Source organism: Aquarana catesbeiana, linkage group LG11, assembly GCF_042186555.1.
Source record: "Aquarana catesbeiana isolate 2022-GZ linkage group LG11, ASM4218655v1, whole genome shotgun sequence".
Classification (NCBI taxonomy): Eukaryota; Metazoa; Chordata; class Amphibia; order Anura; family Ranidae; genus Aquarana; species Aquarana catesbeiana.
Window position 1 is genome coordinate 43,981,241 of NC_133334.1, and position 16,450 is coordinate 43,997,690.

Sequence of the window (16,450 nt, forward strand, 5' to 3'; positions counted from 1 at the left end):
TTTTCTCTTTACTACCCTACTTACCTCTTTAGTGAACTACACTGTGCAAAATTATAAACGCAACACTTTTGTGTTTGCCCCTATTTATCATGGGCTGAACTCAAAGATCTACGACTTTTTCTATGTACACAAAAGGCCTATTTCTCTCAAATATTTTTCACAAATCTGTCTAAATCTGTGTTAGTGAGCACTTCTCCTTTGCCGAGATAATCCATCCACCTCACAGGTGTGGCATATCAAGATGCTGACTAGACAGCATGATTATTGCACAGGTGTGCCCTAGGCTGGCCACAATAAAAGGCCACTCTAAAATGTGCAGTTTTATCACACAGCACAATGCCACAGATGTTGCAAGTTATGAGGTAACGTGCAATTGGCATGCTGACTGCAGGAATGTCCACCAGAGCTGTTGCCCTTGAATTGAATGTTCATTTCTCTACCATAAGCCGTCTCCAAAGGCGTTTCAGAGAATTTGGCAGTACATCCAACCGGCCTTACAACCGCAGACCACGTGTAACCACACCAGCCCAGGACCTCCACATCCAGCATCTTCACCTCCAATATCGTCTGAGACCAGCCACCTGGACAGCTGCTGCAACAATCGGTTTGCATAACCAAAGAATTTCTGCACAAACTGTCAGAAACCGTCTCAGGGAAGCTCATCTGCATGCTCGTCGTCCTCATCGTGGTCTCGACCTGACTGCAGTTCGTCGTCGTAACCGACTTGAGTGGGCAAATGCTCACATTCGATGGCGTCTGGCACTTCGGAGAGGTGTTCACTTCACGGATGAATCCCGTTTTTCACTGTGCAGGGCAGATGGCAGACAGCGTGTATGGCTTTGTGTGGTTGAGTGGTTTGTTGATGTCAACGTTGTGGATCGAGTGGCCCATGGTGGCAGTGGGGTTATGGTATGGGCAGGCGTATGCTATGGACAACGAACACAGGTGCATTTTATTGATGGCATTTTGAATGCACAGAGATACCGTGATGAGATCCTGAGGCCCATTGTTGTGCCATTCATCCACGACCATCACCTCATGTTGCAGCATGATAATGCACGGCCCCATGGTGCAAGGATCTGTACACAATTCCTGGAAGCTGAAAACATCCCAGTTCTTGCATGGCCAGCATACTCACCGAACATGTCACCCATTGAGCATGTTTGGGATGCTCTGGATCAGCGTATACGACGGCGTGTTCCAGTTCCTGCCAATATCCAGCAACTTCACACAGCCATTGAAGAGGAATGGAACAACATTCCACAATCATTAATCTGATCAACTCTATGCAAAGAAGATGTGCTGCACTGTGTGAGGCAAATGGTAGTCACACCAGATGCTGACTGGTTTTCAGACCCCTCCCGACTCCCCCAATACAGTAAAACTGCACATTTTAGAGTGGCCTTTTATTGTGGCCAGTCTGAGGCACACCTGTGCAATAATCATGCTGTCTAATCAGCATCTTGATATGCCACAGCTGTGAGATGGATGGATTATCTCGGCAAAGGAGAAGTGCTCACTAACACAGATTTAGACAGATTTGTGAACAATATTTGAGAGAAATAGGCCTTTTTTATACACAGAAAAAGTCATAGATCTTTGAGCTCAGCTCATGATAACTAGGGGAAAACACAAAAGTGTTGCGTTTATAATTTTGCTCAGTGTATATTGTTTTTTTCTTCTGTTTACTCTTACTAATTTGTCTGACATAAAGTCTACCATCCTGGAGGCAACTAGATTGTAACAATGCCCACTGATTTTTGACTCCTGTTGTTTTACTCCAACCTTTCAATTCATTTTTTAGAAATTCCCTCATTTCAGCAAAATGTGTCCTTTTTGAAATCTTAGGCCCTGTACACAGGACCGGTTTTGCCGTCGGAATAAACTCTGAAGGTTTTTAGGACGGAATTCCGCTCAAGCTGTCTTGCATACACACGGTCACACCAAATTCCGACCGTCCAGAACGAGGTGACGTACAACACGTACGAGGGGACTAGAAAAAAGGAAGTTCAATAGCCAGTAGCCAATAGCTTCCGTCTCGTACTTTCTTCAGAGCATGCGTCATTTTTGGTGCGTCCGAACAGCATACAGACGATCGTTTTTTTCCGATGGTAATTTGTTCCGTCGGAAAAATATAGAACATGTTCTCTATCTAAGACCGTCTGAATTTTTGACAGAAAAAGTCCGATGGGGCATACACACGGTCGGAATATATGCTGAAAAGCTCCCATCGGACTCTTTCTGTCGTAAATTCCTTTCGTGTGTACGCGGCATAAAACTTTTGTTTTTGAATATGATTGTTCACTTCGTGTTTTAATATCAAACCAAGGACATTGGTTATCACTAGAACCCAAATTTTCTCCCACCTCATCATCAGATAGTTGCTCCCCATTTGTCAGTACTAGGTCTAGAACAGGGATATGCAAGTAGGGGACCTCCAACTACAAGTCCCATGAGGCATTGCAAGACTCTGACAGCCACAAGCATGACACCCAGAGGCAGAGGCATGATGGGACTTGTAGTTTTGCAACAGCTGGAGGTCCGCTAATTGCATATCCCTGGTCTAGAATATGATCACCTCGGGTTTGAGTATTCAACTACCTGTTTTAGAGAAACCCTTTTCTTTTTTTTCAAATATAAATTTTATTATTTTCTTAAACAGAAAGTCAAAATATAAGACATGTTACAGTGTCTCACAACAATGATTCACGTTCACAGAGAAGTATAAACATGTGATAACTTTAATTGAGCATGCTATAACCAATTCTGAGCATTGCTTCTGTGTACTTTTATGTCTGGTAGAATCCCGTGATCCCTTCCGTCGAACTCAGTGCATAGATACGCAATGATTTCAGCTTAGAATTACCAGAATTCTCACGAAAAAATAATGAAAAAGAACTAACGAAGAAAAAAGAGGAAAGAAGAAGAGACAGAGAGAGGGAGGAACAGTCACAGGGGGGAGTACAAGAGGGGAAGAGAGGTGGGGGGGGGGGGGTAATGTGGTGGTGGTCTGTGGAATTAGTGTCTCCAGGTTCCTCAGCAGGAGTATTGTCCTTATTAGTATATGTTCAAGTCGTTAGCATATTCTGCCCTTCATCTGAATATATAAATATATTCCAATGCATCCAAGTGTTGAGGTGTTGCTCCTGCTTATTCTGTGCCGTGAGGACTAAGTCCTCCAATCTCCTGATCTCCACCACTCTGCGCAGCCACATTCCCACAGTTGGGGGCAAAGTTTTTTTCCACAATAGTGGGATGCATGATTTAGCTGCGTTTAGTAAGTGTCGTATTATTGATTTTTTATATTTCTTTGGCGGAATAGAGGAGACATGCAGCAGTATAAAAGCTGGATTGTCATTCATCGGGTAATCCGTAAATTTCTGAGAGATCATTCGGACTGTTGTCCAAAAATGCTGCAACAGAGGGCAAGACCAAAAAATGTGGAGGAGTGTTCTTTTGGCAGAATGGCACCTCCAGCATCTATCCGAGGAGCTAAGGAATATCTTGTGGAGTCTGACGGGGGTATAGTACCATCTGGTCAATATTTTGTAATTAAGTTCCTGAGTCTTTGTACATATGGATGATTTCAGAGAGAATCTAATTATTGTTTGTTTTTGAGTGTCTGTAAACTGACATTGTAAGTCCGTTTCCCATTTTTTTATGTGTGTCAAGTCTGGTAGTTCCACCGGGGTATTAAGCAAGATATACATTTTAGATAAGACCTGGGGTAGAACTCCCTCGTCTCTGCAGTGAGAAACCCTTTTCATTGCCTCCATTACATCCCTACTCCTGCTTGTAATAGCAGTTTGAGAAATCCAGTTAATATCAGGCATGTTGAAGTCCACTCAAATGGTGATGAAGAGATAGGTTTCTGGGGTATCTCAACAATCAACAATTTATCATTTTCAGTCTGTCTTGGGAGTCTATATACTTTACCAATTCTAAAGGCCCGTACACACAATGGGAATATCACATGTATGATCGTCCATTTTTTTTTTTTTTGCATGCTAGTCTCATATAGAAAATGAAGAGGTTACTCTTACTAAAATTCTCTTACGACAGAATGCAATTTCGGAAGTGATGCAATGTATTATATAGTAATGTATTCTTTAATGTCCGAGCATGGATAATAATGTTCTTTCGATTTTTTTTTTTTTGGACAAAAACTGTACCGATTAAACGAAAATCTTACGATCTGGTATCGCACCAGAAAAATGTTCGCGTTTGTCCCTTTGGATAATTTCGGACAAACTGTCCTAATCGGCTCTCGAAAGTTGTATTTTTCGTATGATTTTCTGATCGTGTGTGCTAGGTTTAAGGGAAGATCCCTCTCTGGTTGGAAGGCAGACCCAGAGGGTTTCAAGTATTTCATTTGTTTTTTGAATTAATGTTAGTGTTATGCTATTTTTGACATACAGTGCCTTGAAAAAGTATTCATACCCCTTAAATTGTTCCACATTTTGTCATGTTACAACCAAAAACGTAAATGTATTTTATTGGGTTTTTATGTGATAGACCAACACAAATGGCATATAATTGTGAAGTGGAAGGAAAATGATAATTTTTTTTTTATTTTTTACAAATAAATATGTGAAAAGTGTAGCGTGTATTTGTATTTAGCCCCCTTTACTCTGATACCCCTAACTAAAATCTAGTGGAACCAATTGCCTTCAGAAGTCACCTAATTAGTAAATAGAGTCCACCTATGTGTAATTTAATCTCAGTATAAATACAGCTGTTCTGTGAAGCCCACAGAGGTTTGTTAGAGAAGCTTAGTGAACAAACAGCATCATGAAGGCCAAGGAACACACCAGACAGGTCAGGGATAAAGTTGTGGAGGAGTTTAAAGCAGGGTTAGGTTATTAAAAAAAATATCCCAAGCTTTTAACATCTCATGGGAGCACTGTTTAATCCATCATCCGAAAATGGAAAGAGTATGGCACAACTGCAAAAATATCCAAGACATGGCCCTGTCTACTGTTCTCCATCCTGAAACATCCCCGACAGCAGCCAGCAGGAGAGGAGGGAAGTTGTCAGCACTGTAAAGGGGGTTGGGGTAGAGAGAAACAGGGGGTGCCAGGAAGCAGAGGGAATCAGAACAGGATCGGGTGATATGGTGTGCCCAGGCCTATGTATAACCAACAGTTTTAGCTCTGGTTAGAGTAGCAAGGGGTTACAAGCATATTTGGTTATTTGCTTATGGTCTGTGCTCTCCTAGGAAGATTTCCCTTCACATTATGTTCTAGAAACACAACAGAAAATAAGAGGACATATTACCAAAGTGAGAAGAATTTCTGTCTTATCACTGAACATTTGTCCCCCATTGGATAAATAATCCTCTAATCTTGCTATATTGACAACTTTTTGGAATACTCCTTACTTTCTGTCTCAGTGACAGTGGCCACCATGACAAACAGAGGGGTGAACCTCCCCAGCGGGGTGACACAGACAGGGAATGATGGGAATTGTAGTTCCTGAACTACTGGAGGGCCGTAGTTTCAGACCCCTGACTCTAGCCCTTCTAACTCTAACTATTCAAAACTAAAATAAAGTTTTTGCTTTTAAATACATTTTAATCAATGAGCCAGGTGTGTCTGTAAAAGCATGCGTTCGCAGTAGTTATGGGCATTTTTTGACCTTTTGAGGTGTCTTTAGGCATTTTACTTTATGGACAGCCACAATTATTTAATTCATTAATATTTTACACAGAAGATTACACAGCAGATTAGTACTTCCGAGCTACTCACAATAATTTGCAGTGACAGATAAACATGATAAACAGCCACTGCACCATGAAAACAAGGATTATGGAGTCAGTAATATCATTTGTTTCTACATGTCCCAGGCAAATAGTTTATGCTTAGTGATGTGCCTATCTTTTTTTTACCAATCATTAAAGCACTTTTAAATGAGCCATCAAACTCTAGCGTCACTTATCTGTAAGTGACTATAGTCTGTATGTCATTAAAGTGCACCTGATAGAAAGTACTGTTTAAACAAGCATGTCTGTGCAAAAGGAGTCACCATAAGTTGGCAGTACATAACCTCCACTTGTTAAAGTACAACTAAAGGCAAAAGGCAAAAAAGTGGAGAGGGATTAGAACACCTATTTTTTTTTTTTTTATTATTGCTGTCTGGGTCTCGTTAGAGTGCTCCATCCTCTCTATTTGTCACGTTTACCATTCTCATTGAGGCGGGGTTCACACTATGTGCGGCCGCAGCTCGCAGCAGGGGGTCCGGTGCGTCCCTGTTCACCATTTCAGGTCCAAATTAGGTCCGAATTTTTGCCTGAATTTGGACCTGAAACAGAGCCAAAGATGCACAGGTCCCTTCTGCTGTGCGCTCCACGGCCGCCACAGAGATGTGTGAATTGGCTCCTTTGAGAGTCAGTCACAGTCTCCTGTCATGCGAATTAGATGCGGGAAAACCCACATCCAATTCACATAAGTGTGAACCCAGCCTCAAAGAGAAAGTAAAAGAAAAGTCCCAAATGTTGAGTTGTTCTTCGAAAATGAATGAAATAATAGAAAGGACATTTTACAGCTGGGACACTAGTTCTCAATACTGTATCCTGGCCTAGGCCGACAAGGCCCAGGGCAGCACTTTGCAGGGGGGCAGCATGGAAAGAGTCCCCACCGGCTTGCGCTACACTGTTAGTGTAGCGCCAGCCTTATAGGGTGGACTGGGCTGAGAGGCAAATTAGTCTTGCATCCCCATAAAGTGGCCGCACTGCTTCCGGTACGTGGGCGGCCGGCATACTGTGTGTGTGTGTGTGTGTGTGTGTGTGTGTGTGTGTGTGTGGCGCTGCTTCTAATTTTAACTGTCCTATCCTCATGGACCACAAACACCTTCCTCACTGAGCTATATGTTTTCTGCTGTACCATTGCCATGGTTATATCTTTTTAGTCCTCTCCATAAAATTATCAGAAATTTCTGCTTAAAGTAGAACTATAGGCAATACTTTTTTTTCATTTTTGGATAGAATAAGGGAGGGTTATAGCCCCTGTCAGTTAATTTTTTGCCATTCCTGTCCCATTGCAGAGATTTCCTTTCACTTCCTGCCCCATAGCCAAACAGGAAGTTAGAGGAAATCTATGCAAATTAAGGGAATCCATTGCCCCCCCCTCCCCCAGAACCCACTCGAAAATGTCAGGGTGGGTCTTAAACAACAAGGGGTGTGGCCTTGACAGGAAGGGGTGGGTCATATTTAAATTAGGGGGTGCACAAGTTTAGTCAGGCCTAGGGCAGCACAAAACCTAAATACACTACTGCTAGTTCTGGTGACCTGGGGTTCCCAAGGAATTCCCTTAATTTACAGGGATTTCAACTCACTGCCTGTTTTGGCAATGGGACAGGAAGTGAAGGTAAATCTCCCCAATTAGACACAGATGGCAAAAAATAAACTGACAGGGGTTAAAACCCTCCCTTACTCTATCCAAAATTTAAAAAAGGTTTTGCCTTTAGTTCTAGTTTAAACATATGTTGCAGCATATCCAAGGAACCCTCAAACCTGGGATGCACACAGCATAGAATTGCCAACTTTGCTGAAAGTTAGAACTCGGGCTCCTTGAACCCCATAGTGATGTGGATCTACCCTTCGGTTTTTGTGGGAGGAGGGGTGTCTTCACAGCAAAGTAGTTGTGTGTCGTGTACAGTCTGAGTTAGGGGACTCTAGGTGTTATCTGTACACAGAAGTCTGACAAGTAGAGAATATGTACTGCTACTTTATGTTTCCTGCGTTGCACAGTTGTGCTGGATTATAAAGTATTTTCTAATGAATGCCCTGTTCACAGGTGCTCAAAATAGTAACTCTAATCAAACGCGCCTATAGCATTAATGCGCGTTGTTCGGCGTGTCTGAGAACGTTAAAGGCGTGTTCAAATAGCTCCCCAAACACCCTATGCACATATGATGTGCGTTAAAAACGCACCCCAGATGCCTATTTTTTTTTTTTTTTCGAGAAACAAGGCCTAACGTGCCGCAAACGCAGCTCGAATGGAAGGTGTTGATCTTTTCCCAAGACACCAAAAATATTTAATACATACTGTAAATATCTCAGATTTCAGGATCATTTTTATGACATTCCATAACTAAGATTTAGTTCATCAGATATTTTTTCTGCCACCAGTTTCATTCTACACTTTTCTAGTGCTTTTATCAGGGCAGACACATTTGCATTCTCTCTCTTCTTTTTCTTCCATTCCCGCAAACATTGTCTTATTTGTTCCTTCAGGTTATAAGGGTTAGCGTAGATAATTTGCTCCATTGTGCTATCATTAACCCCAAGAGCGCGCATCAGCATCTTCCAATCCCTCCCCATATTTTCACATATTATGTCAAAGGCCCGGCCAAGCTGGTCTGTGGAACAAGGAAACAGGAAAATTGTTAAATGAAAATATCATAATTACAAAAAATAATGCAACCTATATAAATGCTAAACAAGGCACTTGGCACATGGAAGGCGTCTGTACAGAGCTAGAATTAAAGTACAGGCATCCCTTGCAACAGCAAGTATTCATTCGCTGAGACTCTCCATTTACCTGTTCAGTTTTTTGTCCGCCATTTAACAGCAGATTCTGGCGAACTGGTATTGAATCAATGGGTTGCTGTCTCTTTACACTATAATGCAGATGCTATTCTTTTTTGTATTACAACATTGATTAGATGGTAATAGTAAAGGTAAACTATCTCCACGGACACAATAACATAAACATCAATTTCTTTCGAATATAGACAGGTACAAAGCTACACTTAAATGATTGTAAAGTCTAGGTTTTTTTTTTATTTTTCGAGGTAAAAATAACAAACATGTTATACTTACCTGCCCCGTGTAGTGGTTTTGCAAAGGCCAGCCCGGATCATCCTCGTCTCGGGTCCCTGGCTGGAGCTCCAGGCCCCTCCCTCCCTCCTGTTGTGTGCCCCCAGAGCAAGCAGCTTGCTCTGGGGGCACCCGAGCCGAGTCACTGCTCCCTGTGTCCATTCAGACATCGAGCTGCCCCCGTCCCCTTTCTCTCCTTATTGGCCGATTAACAGCAGCGGGAGCCAATGGTGCCACTCTGCAGTCTCAGCCATTGAGGGCAGCTGAGACATTCCTACAAAAAACGGTGTTTACGATGTTTCAGCTTATGAATGAACAGGACACCAGGACACCTCTGTGTCCTGTCCATTCATCTTCAGTACAGCTGAGGTTGCAGAGGACTGGGGAATCTGTGTCCTCGGTCCCTTTCCCTGTCTCAAAAGGGAGATGTCAGGGGTCTGTTTAGATCCCTGATATCTCACCAAAGCCCCCAACAGGGCTGATAAAGAATTGTAATAAATAAATATTTAAATGGTTGAAAAATAAAATAAAAAAAACACGGACACTGTCCACACACCCCCCCCCCCCCAAAAAAAGAGGGCATTGTAAAAAAAAAAAAAAAATAAATATATATATATATATATATATATATATATATATATATATATATAAAAAAGAAAAAAGTTAAAAAGAAATAAAAAATTGTAAAAAATAAAATAAAAATCTCCTGACACTGTCCACGCCTCATCAGTGCTGCACATTAGTGCCACTGATATGTGAAAAAAAGTATCAGTAATCGATATTGGTATTTGTACTTGGTCTTAAAAAATGGTATCGTTGTAACCCTACTGAAAATGTAAGTAGCACTAGTCTTCTTTTACAGGGTGAAACTATTCCAGTTTTGTGTATTAATAACATAAAACACCAGTTAAATACTTCTAATGGCAGGTATCCTATGTCCTGCTGGCTGCTTGTTACTGTACAAATCACCAACACAGTGGTGATCTTCCAGTGCTGCAGGCATGAAGAGCTGCACAGTAGTACAGTAAACAGATCACATTGTTTGCCCTCCCTGTCTCCTCCCTAATCCATTCACAAAACTCCTTGTATTCTTTTCACAGTATGTTAGGCATTCTGTGATCGGAAAAGAAGAGATCATATCATTTATCTGCCCATCCTCTCCCCTCGGCCATTCACACTATGCCTTTTGTGGATCAATGAAGGGAAAGGACGATGAGCTAATTTCCTGTCACAGCCGCTAACTCTCATTCCCACAGATCACCACTGTGTGTAGGATCCAGCTTTACTGAAGGGAGAATTTGTACAGTAACCAACAGTAAGCAGGACATAGGATACGCCTTGTTAAAGGTAAAACTTTTGACTGGTGCTGTATCCCCCAATTAATGTTTACTGGAGTTTAGCTTTAACCCCTTCACGCCGACAGAACACATGTATGCGGCCTCAGTGGACTGAGCTTTTTGCAGAGGGGCCGCATATATGTGTATCTGTCTTTGTCTTATCGAGAGTACCGGGTCATACTAACGATTGTGACTCGGAACTCCTGATTCCGGGTCACCTGATTGCTGTGAGAGCCTCTGACTGGCTACCGCAGTGATCAGTCCCTGTGAAGCCCGCCCCTGTGTTTCTCTCTCTCTCTCTCTGTGAATGGAGAGGAAGGATACATTGTATCTTTTCCTTTCCTTTCAGAGAGAAAAAAAAAAAAATGAAAATCAGGAGATGTCCATTACCATTTACCACCAAATGAAAGCCCAATTTGTCCTAAAAAAAAAAAAAAACACGGTATAATCCAGCTGGATGCACAAACTAGTTGGGATGATATGTATGGTTTTAGGAACGCGTGTCAAAGTTGCAAAATTGTCCTTAGGCATTAATATTTGTGTTACACTTGGGCGTGAAGGGGGATAAAAATGTAACTATACTTTTATATCTAGTAGATTTTATTCTGCACCCTAAAGACTGCCATAGATGGATCAAATCTCAGCCGGTTCAGCAGGGATTGGTCGAGATTCAAACCATGTATGGGCAGGCTGAATGTATCTAAATTGATCCATCGATTGACGTACAACCAGCAAGTTGGGTTCTCATCGTACAATTATCGCCAGAGGCTGTGGCCGCTAGCAATAATCATTGTGTTCTCACGTTGCCCCCCCCCCCCCTGTTGGGAGAACACAATAGTTCCACAGGAGGGATTCCCCCATCAACATGGACTGTGTTGATGGGGGAATTGAGTGATTTTCTTTCCTGTGGTTGCATCTATGGCCTGCCTTAGGCTTAGTTCGTATTTGTGGATATAATCAGGAGTGTAGAACCACCCACTGGATTCTTATAGATTTCTGTCACCACTTCCAAGAAACTTGTTTTTCTTCTTGATGCAGCAGTCTCATTCCTTCTATTGTGATCTGTATAGCAGTTGTATAACTATCACTCTCAAGGCCCACCAGAATGGATCAGACTCGTTTTTGTCCCCTTCAATATACTACAGTGGTTAACTACATTTTTCTCTTCTTAGATAATATATTGTCACACTACTCCCCAAATTACATGATCTGCCATCCAGGCCCAGCAGCTAAAAAAAGGTACACCTCTAATATACAGATTTTTTTGTGAAATAATATTTGCCAACATAAGGTGTTCTTTGACATGGGTGCGCTCCGCTCAGAAGGCAGTCTTTGAACGGATACCCTACTGACTTGTGACATACGTGCCTGTCCGCATTTTGACTGCAGATTGTAGCGGACCTGTATTGAATCAGTGGGCTGACGGAAAGGAAATGGACTTGTGTCCGTTTACATTAGGCTACATCCGATCCATGACATTTAGGTCCATTTCTACTTCTGGACCAGGACAGACATAGTGGTAGGCAGATTTACATCTGCCTGCCCATAGACCTGCATAGAGCTTCCTGACATGTAGACTTGATCGGAAAAAACGCCCACATTAAAGGGGCCCAACTAAGAGCAATCACAGCTAAAGCTAAATAAATAAAAATACTAGCAAATACTGATCCTGTTCCTTGCATGGTTCATTACTGGAAATGTTGTATAGTCTTCTAGTGCAGCCTTTTTCAACCAGGGTGCCTTTGGGTTTCTTCAGGGGTGCCTTGGCAAAATGCCTCAAAATTGCCCAAAAATTGTATACAAGCCAGCGTGTGGATGAAGCCTGCCTTATAATTCCACAAAGCCACAGGCTTTCATTGTGCACCATTACAACCTTCTAGCTGCCCGCCTTCCAACGACCAGTGAAGTGATCAGTTGATATGGAGTCGCCTGCACAGCACCCTTGTATCCCCCTACTTGTGTGGATGTTGCTGCATTATGTAAAACTATTAGAATAGTTTTTACATTTTAGAATGGGGTGCCTCAAGATTGTCCATAATTTTTAACGGGTGCTTTGACTGAAAAAACATCTAGAACATGTAGCAAAAAAAAAAAAAAAAAATGATATAAAATGTTATAGGATTTCTATATAAACAATATTTTTTGTACAATTTGAATAGTAAAAGTGTGCCAGTCTGCTGAATGTTAAAAGGTTGAAGAGAACAAAAATCTGTTTATAACAGAAAAAGAGAAAATTATCATTACCATACATTACCACAAGGTACTGGGAATGTCGTAGTGCCTCTACCACTGGCTCTGCAGTACTTTGATATTGGGAATATGTGTGTCTTAGGGGTTCCAATTTAACAGAACCCGTGCAAATGCCACTTTCAAATGTTTCATTAAGGCCTTGTACACACTGAACAAGCCCCTCTAAACACCAGAACTACTGGCATGAAAATGCAGCATTAAAAATGTGCTAAAGCAGCGTATTTATGCGCATCTAGTGTTTAACCGCTAAGAGCCAATGTTCTGCCAACAAAGTTCCCCCCGGCGGATAATGACTCCCCTGTACCGCGCAGGCGCAGCGATTGCACAGTACGAGCTGCCGAAAATAGCCGAAGCTGTACATGGCGCCTGTAACAGGGCCCCTTGCCACGCTTCGCTCGCCACGCTTCGGGCACGGCCTCGCTTCGCTCGGCATAGTTTTATTCTAACTCTATATCCACTTGGATGGTGGGGCTTGAACCTGGACTCAGTGCGCAGGCGCCGTGTAGAGCTGACGATCAGCTGTTCAACTTCGGAGACTTTCGGCGGCTCCGTACTCGTTCGTACTGCGCAAGAGCAGCGCATGTGCAGTACAGGGGGGTCCTTATCCGCCAGGGGAACTTTCTCGGCAAGACACCGGCCCTCTGAGAGGTTTAGAATGCTGAGAGGCGGGGCTTGTGGTCATGTGATTGCCGTAATTGGCTGTCACATGATCAGAAAGTTCCCAATCGCAAGAAGCTTTCCATCAGCCACTGGTAACTGTGCCGGGAGCGTGCAGGGCGTGCGCTCTCTGCACAGCTCTATTGATGATATTGCAGGCAAATATACGGCTGGATGAGGCTAAGGCCCGGCTGCATATTTGCGTGTGCTCAGCACGAAAAGGTTAAGAGTAAATGCATTCTTTTGGAAAGAATATTATTTTATTCTAGCCATTGGAGTGCATCGATGCTAAATGCCATATATGTCTGTTGTTTATGCATGTTTAGATGCATTTAGGCACGTTATGCTTATATCTGCATAGACACATAGGCTAACATAGCGGTGCTTTTACAGGCTGAAAAAAAAAACAAAAAACACTCAATATGTGTATAAGCTTAATTTTTCAAGCTCTTATTTAACCACTTCCCACCCGCCGACTGTCATATGATGTCCTTGACTTTGTGAGGGGATATCTGAATGATGGGTGCAGCTACAGGCATCATTCAGATATCGGCTTTTTCAGCCGGATATTCCCTACACCATAAGAACAATAAAACAAAAATTTAAAAAAATTTAAAAGCGCTTCTGTCCCCGTGTGCTTGCGAACACATACGCAAGTCCCGCCCACATATGAAAATGGTGCTCAAACCACACATGTGAGGTATCGCCGTGAACGTTAGAGCTAGAGCAATAATTCTAGCTCTAGACCTCCTCTGTAACTCAAAACATGTAACCAGTAAAAAATTTAAAAGCGTCACCTATGGGGAATTTTAAGCACCAAAGTTTGGCGCCATTCCACGACCGTGTGCAATTTTGAAGCATGACATGTTAGGTATCTATTTACTCAGCGTAACTTCATCTTTCACATTATGCAAAAAAAGTGGGCTAACTTTACTGTTTTTTTTTTTAAAGCACAAAACTGTTTTTTTTTCTTTTTCCAAAAACAATGCTTTTGAAAAATTGCTGCACAAATAACATGCGAGATAAAAAGTTGCAACGTCCGCCATTGTATTTTCTAGGGTCTTTGCTAAAAAAACATATATAATGTTTGGGGATTCTATGTAATTTTCTAGCAAAAAAATTATGATTTTTACATGTAGGAGAGAAATGGCAGAATTGGCCTGGGTGGCAAGTGGTTAAACTCGATGTGCATGAGGCCTACAATAAAATAACCCCCCCACCCCAAAAAAAAATACACTCTGATGCAATTTGGGAAAATCCAAAAGAATCCCAAGTTATCAAATCCAGTTTGCTCATCTCCACCAACAACATTTTTACCTTCCTCTGGATCTTCAGCTTCAGAAGTTTCCTCTCTGGAAACCGGTGGCCCCTGGAATCCTTTGACTTCTTTTGCGAGATCGTATCTCTGTGTATGCTGTAAAAGCTGGATCAGGAAATTCAGGTTGTCTTTCGAGATCTCTGTCAGCTCCATGAGTTTTATGAATAGATCTGTCGGACTTGCAATGGTTTCCATTTTCTTTCTAGGGATCTTATCCTGGCAAAGAAACTTCATGTTATTTAGATCGGTATCACTCAGTTTTCCTGCTATTCTTAGCAGCATGACATTGAATTCCTCCATTTCTGTGTGTTGTTTATCTGTCAATATACGACTGTTTTCTGTTAACGGTTGATGAAGACTGGCCTGAATCGCCTTGATCTGGAAAAGAAATTGAAAGATATTGTTTTTATATCTCACTTCCATTTTACTCAGCTAGTCCCCCCCCATACTTTTGCTTTTCACCCACAATGTGACATTTTATGAAAACAACGTAGCTAATTTTTTTTAAGCAAAAAAAAATGTATAAAGGTGAGATTATAACAACAAACCTCTTAATCCTTGTTTGCTCAGAAGATCTGTGTAGTGTTCTCCGGGAAGTTGTACATACTCACTAAAACCAGGAAGTTAGTAAGAAATGTGAACTGAGCATGTCAACTCCCAACCCTTCCCTCCCACCCTCTGTTTCAAAACTTCTTTAGCTTGTAAAAGCCAACGCTGAAAAGGCATCATTCAGGATCTAGTAAATCAGAATCACGTGTTGTACAATAGGGAATATTCATTAAAGATCTGTTGAGAATTTATTGTAGATTTAGTACAGTTTAAATAAAATAGGCGGTAGACATAGTCTTGTTGTTGTAGACATAGTCATAGTATTGTCACAACTTGCTTTCACTTTCAGTTACTTTATGTCCTGGATGATGGCTGGAAGATCAGATTAAATGTTACATTTTACTGCACAAGCATTATCCTGCATTCACTAGCAACTAGCAGAGTGCATTTCTGGTGCTTTTTTTGTGTTTTTTTCTTTTAAGCATTTCACAAGCTTTTTACAAGTGTTTTTCATTTATATTAGGCTGCAGGCATTTTTTTTTCTGGGCGCGGCAAGGGGAGAAGAGTGCAAAAAAATGCATGAAAATAAATGTTTCGCATGTTTACAGGGGCTCCAATTAAAGTTTGTGAGGCCAGATTATGCAAACAAAAAAACAAAAAACAACTCATGTACTTTCAGTGCCCGTTCTCACATATTCAATGTGGGAACCAGCACGATTCCAATCCCGGTTCCGGCATCGCATACAACTCGCAGGCAGTTCACATTGCCCTATGCGAACCGCTGTGGGGTCAATTCAAAGTTAATGACACCCCCAGATCGGTTTTGCAGATCGCAGTGCGAACTGTGAATTCGGACAGGAATGTAAACACTCATGCGATCCGATTCTGGTGCCGACAAAAAAAGGGACCTGAACGATTTTGGTCCGAATGCGATGCAAATTTAGCCATACAATCTGCGCTGTGACGTCATTGCGGCTCCAGCCACTCACAGCGCTGGAGCCACGAACCCGGAAGACTCGCCAAGGGCAAAATGTCAGCTCCCTCAGGGCGGACCGGGATTAAATACCGACGCCTTGTTCTAAGGTATTTTTTTGCCTTACAGGTTTTTTTTTAATTTTTTTTTCTGCGGGTATACAACCGCTTTAAGTACACTGCTGTCTTCAGGGAGACTAAGCTCTGCCCCCTGCCAGCCCACTACTGGGGATTGGCTGAGGCCTCAATAATATTCAAAGCAGCTCCTCCTAATCTCCACCCAATAGCTCTAGAACATTCTCCAATATCCTAAAAACAGGGGGAGGCACTAGGGGAGCTGTCAGGAGTCATCGAGCCCTGAACTTCACTGAAGCCTGACCCAGATTCCATAGCTCAGGCTTAGCCCTGAGCTAAACTAAATTTACCTCCTCTAACACATCCTACACTACTTCTAGCACACACTAGAGCAGCAGAGTGGCTCCTGGTTGGCTGTCCCGCCTTGACAACCACCACCCTGCCCTTGTAGATGGCTCTTCCCAGCCGCCATTC

General features: G+C 42.2%; 1 protein-coding gene and 1 long non-coding RNA gene across 4 annotated transcripts in view; one reads left to right on the forward strand and one right to left on the reverse strand.

Moving 5' to 3' along the window:
- The window catches only part of LOC141111979 (uncharacterized), a 178,975-nt gene that overhangs the window by 70,957 nt on the left and 91,568 nt on the right, over positions 1–16,450 (forward strand). The window lies entirely within an intron of this gene.
- Positions 4,469–15,053, reverse strand: FADD (Fas associated via death domain). The gene is made up of 3 exons (XM_073604240.1): positions 14,929–15,053; positions 14,380–14,758; positions 4,469–8,358 (listed from the first exon to the last, which is right to left on the reverse strand). Exons 2-3 carry the CDS (start codon positions 14,678–14,680, stop codon positions 8,075–8,077), a joined length of 585 nt encoding a protein of 194 aa, XP_073460341.1. The 5' UTR covers positions 14,681–14,758; positions 14,929–15,053; the 3' UTR covers positions 4,469–8,074.

What these genes read in the sequence shown, in the direction of transcription:
- FADD (XM_073604240.1), bottom strand. Translation starts at nt 14,680, where the DNA reads ATGGAGGAATTCAATGTCATGCTGCTAAGAATAGCAGGAAAACTGAGT. An exon ending in AGCTGAAGATCCAGAGGAAG is followed by an intron (nt 8,359 to 14,379) that starts GTAAAAATGTTG and finishes CTTGTTCCACAG; the next exon opens with ACCAGCTTGGCCGGGCCTTT.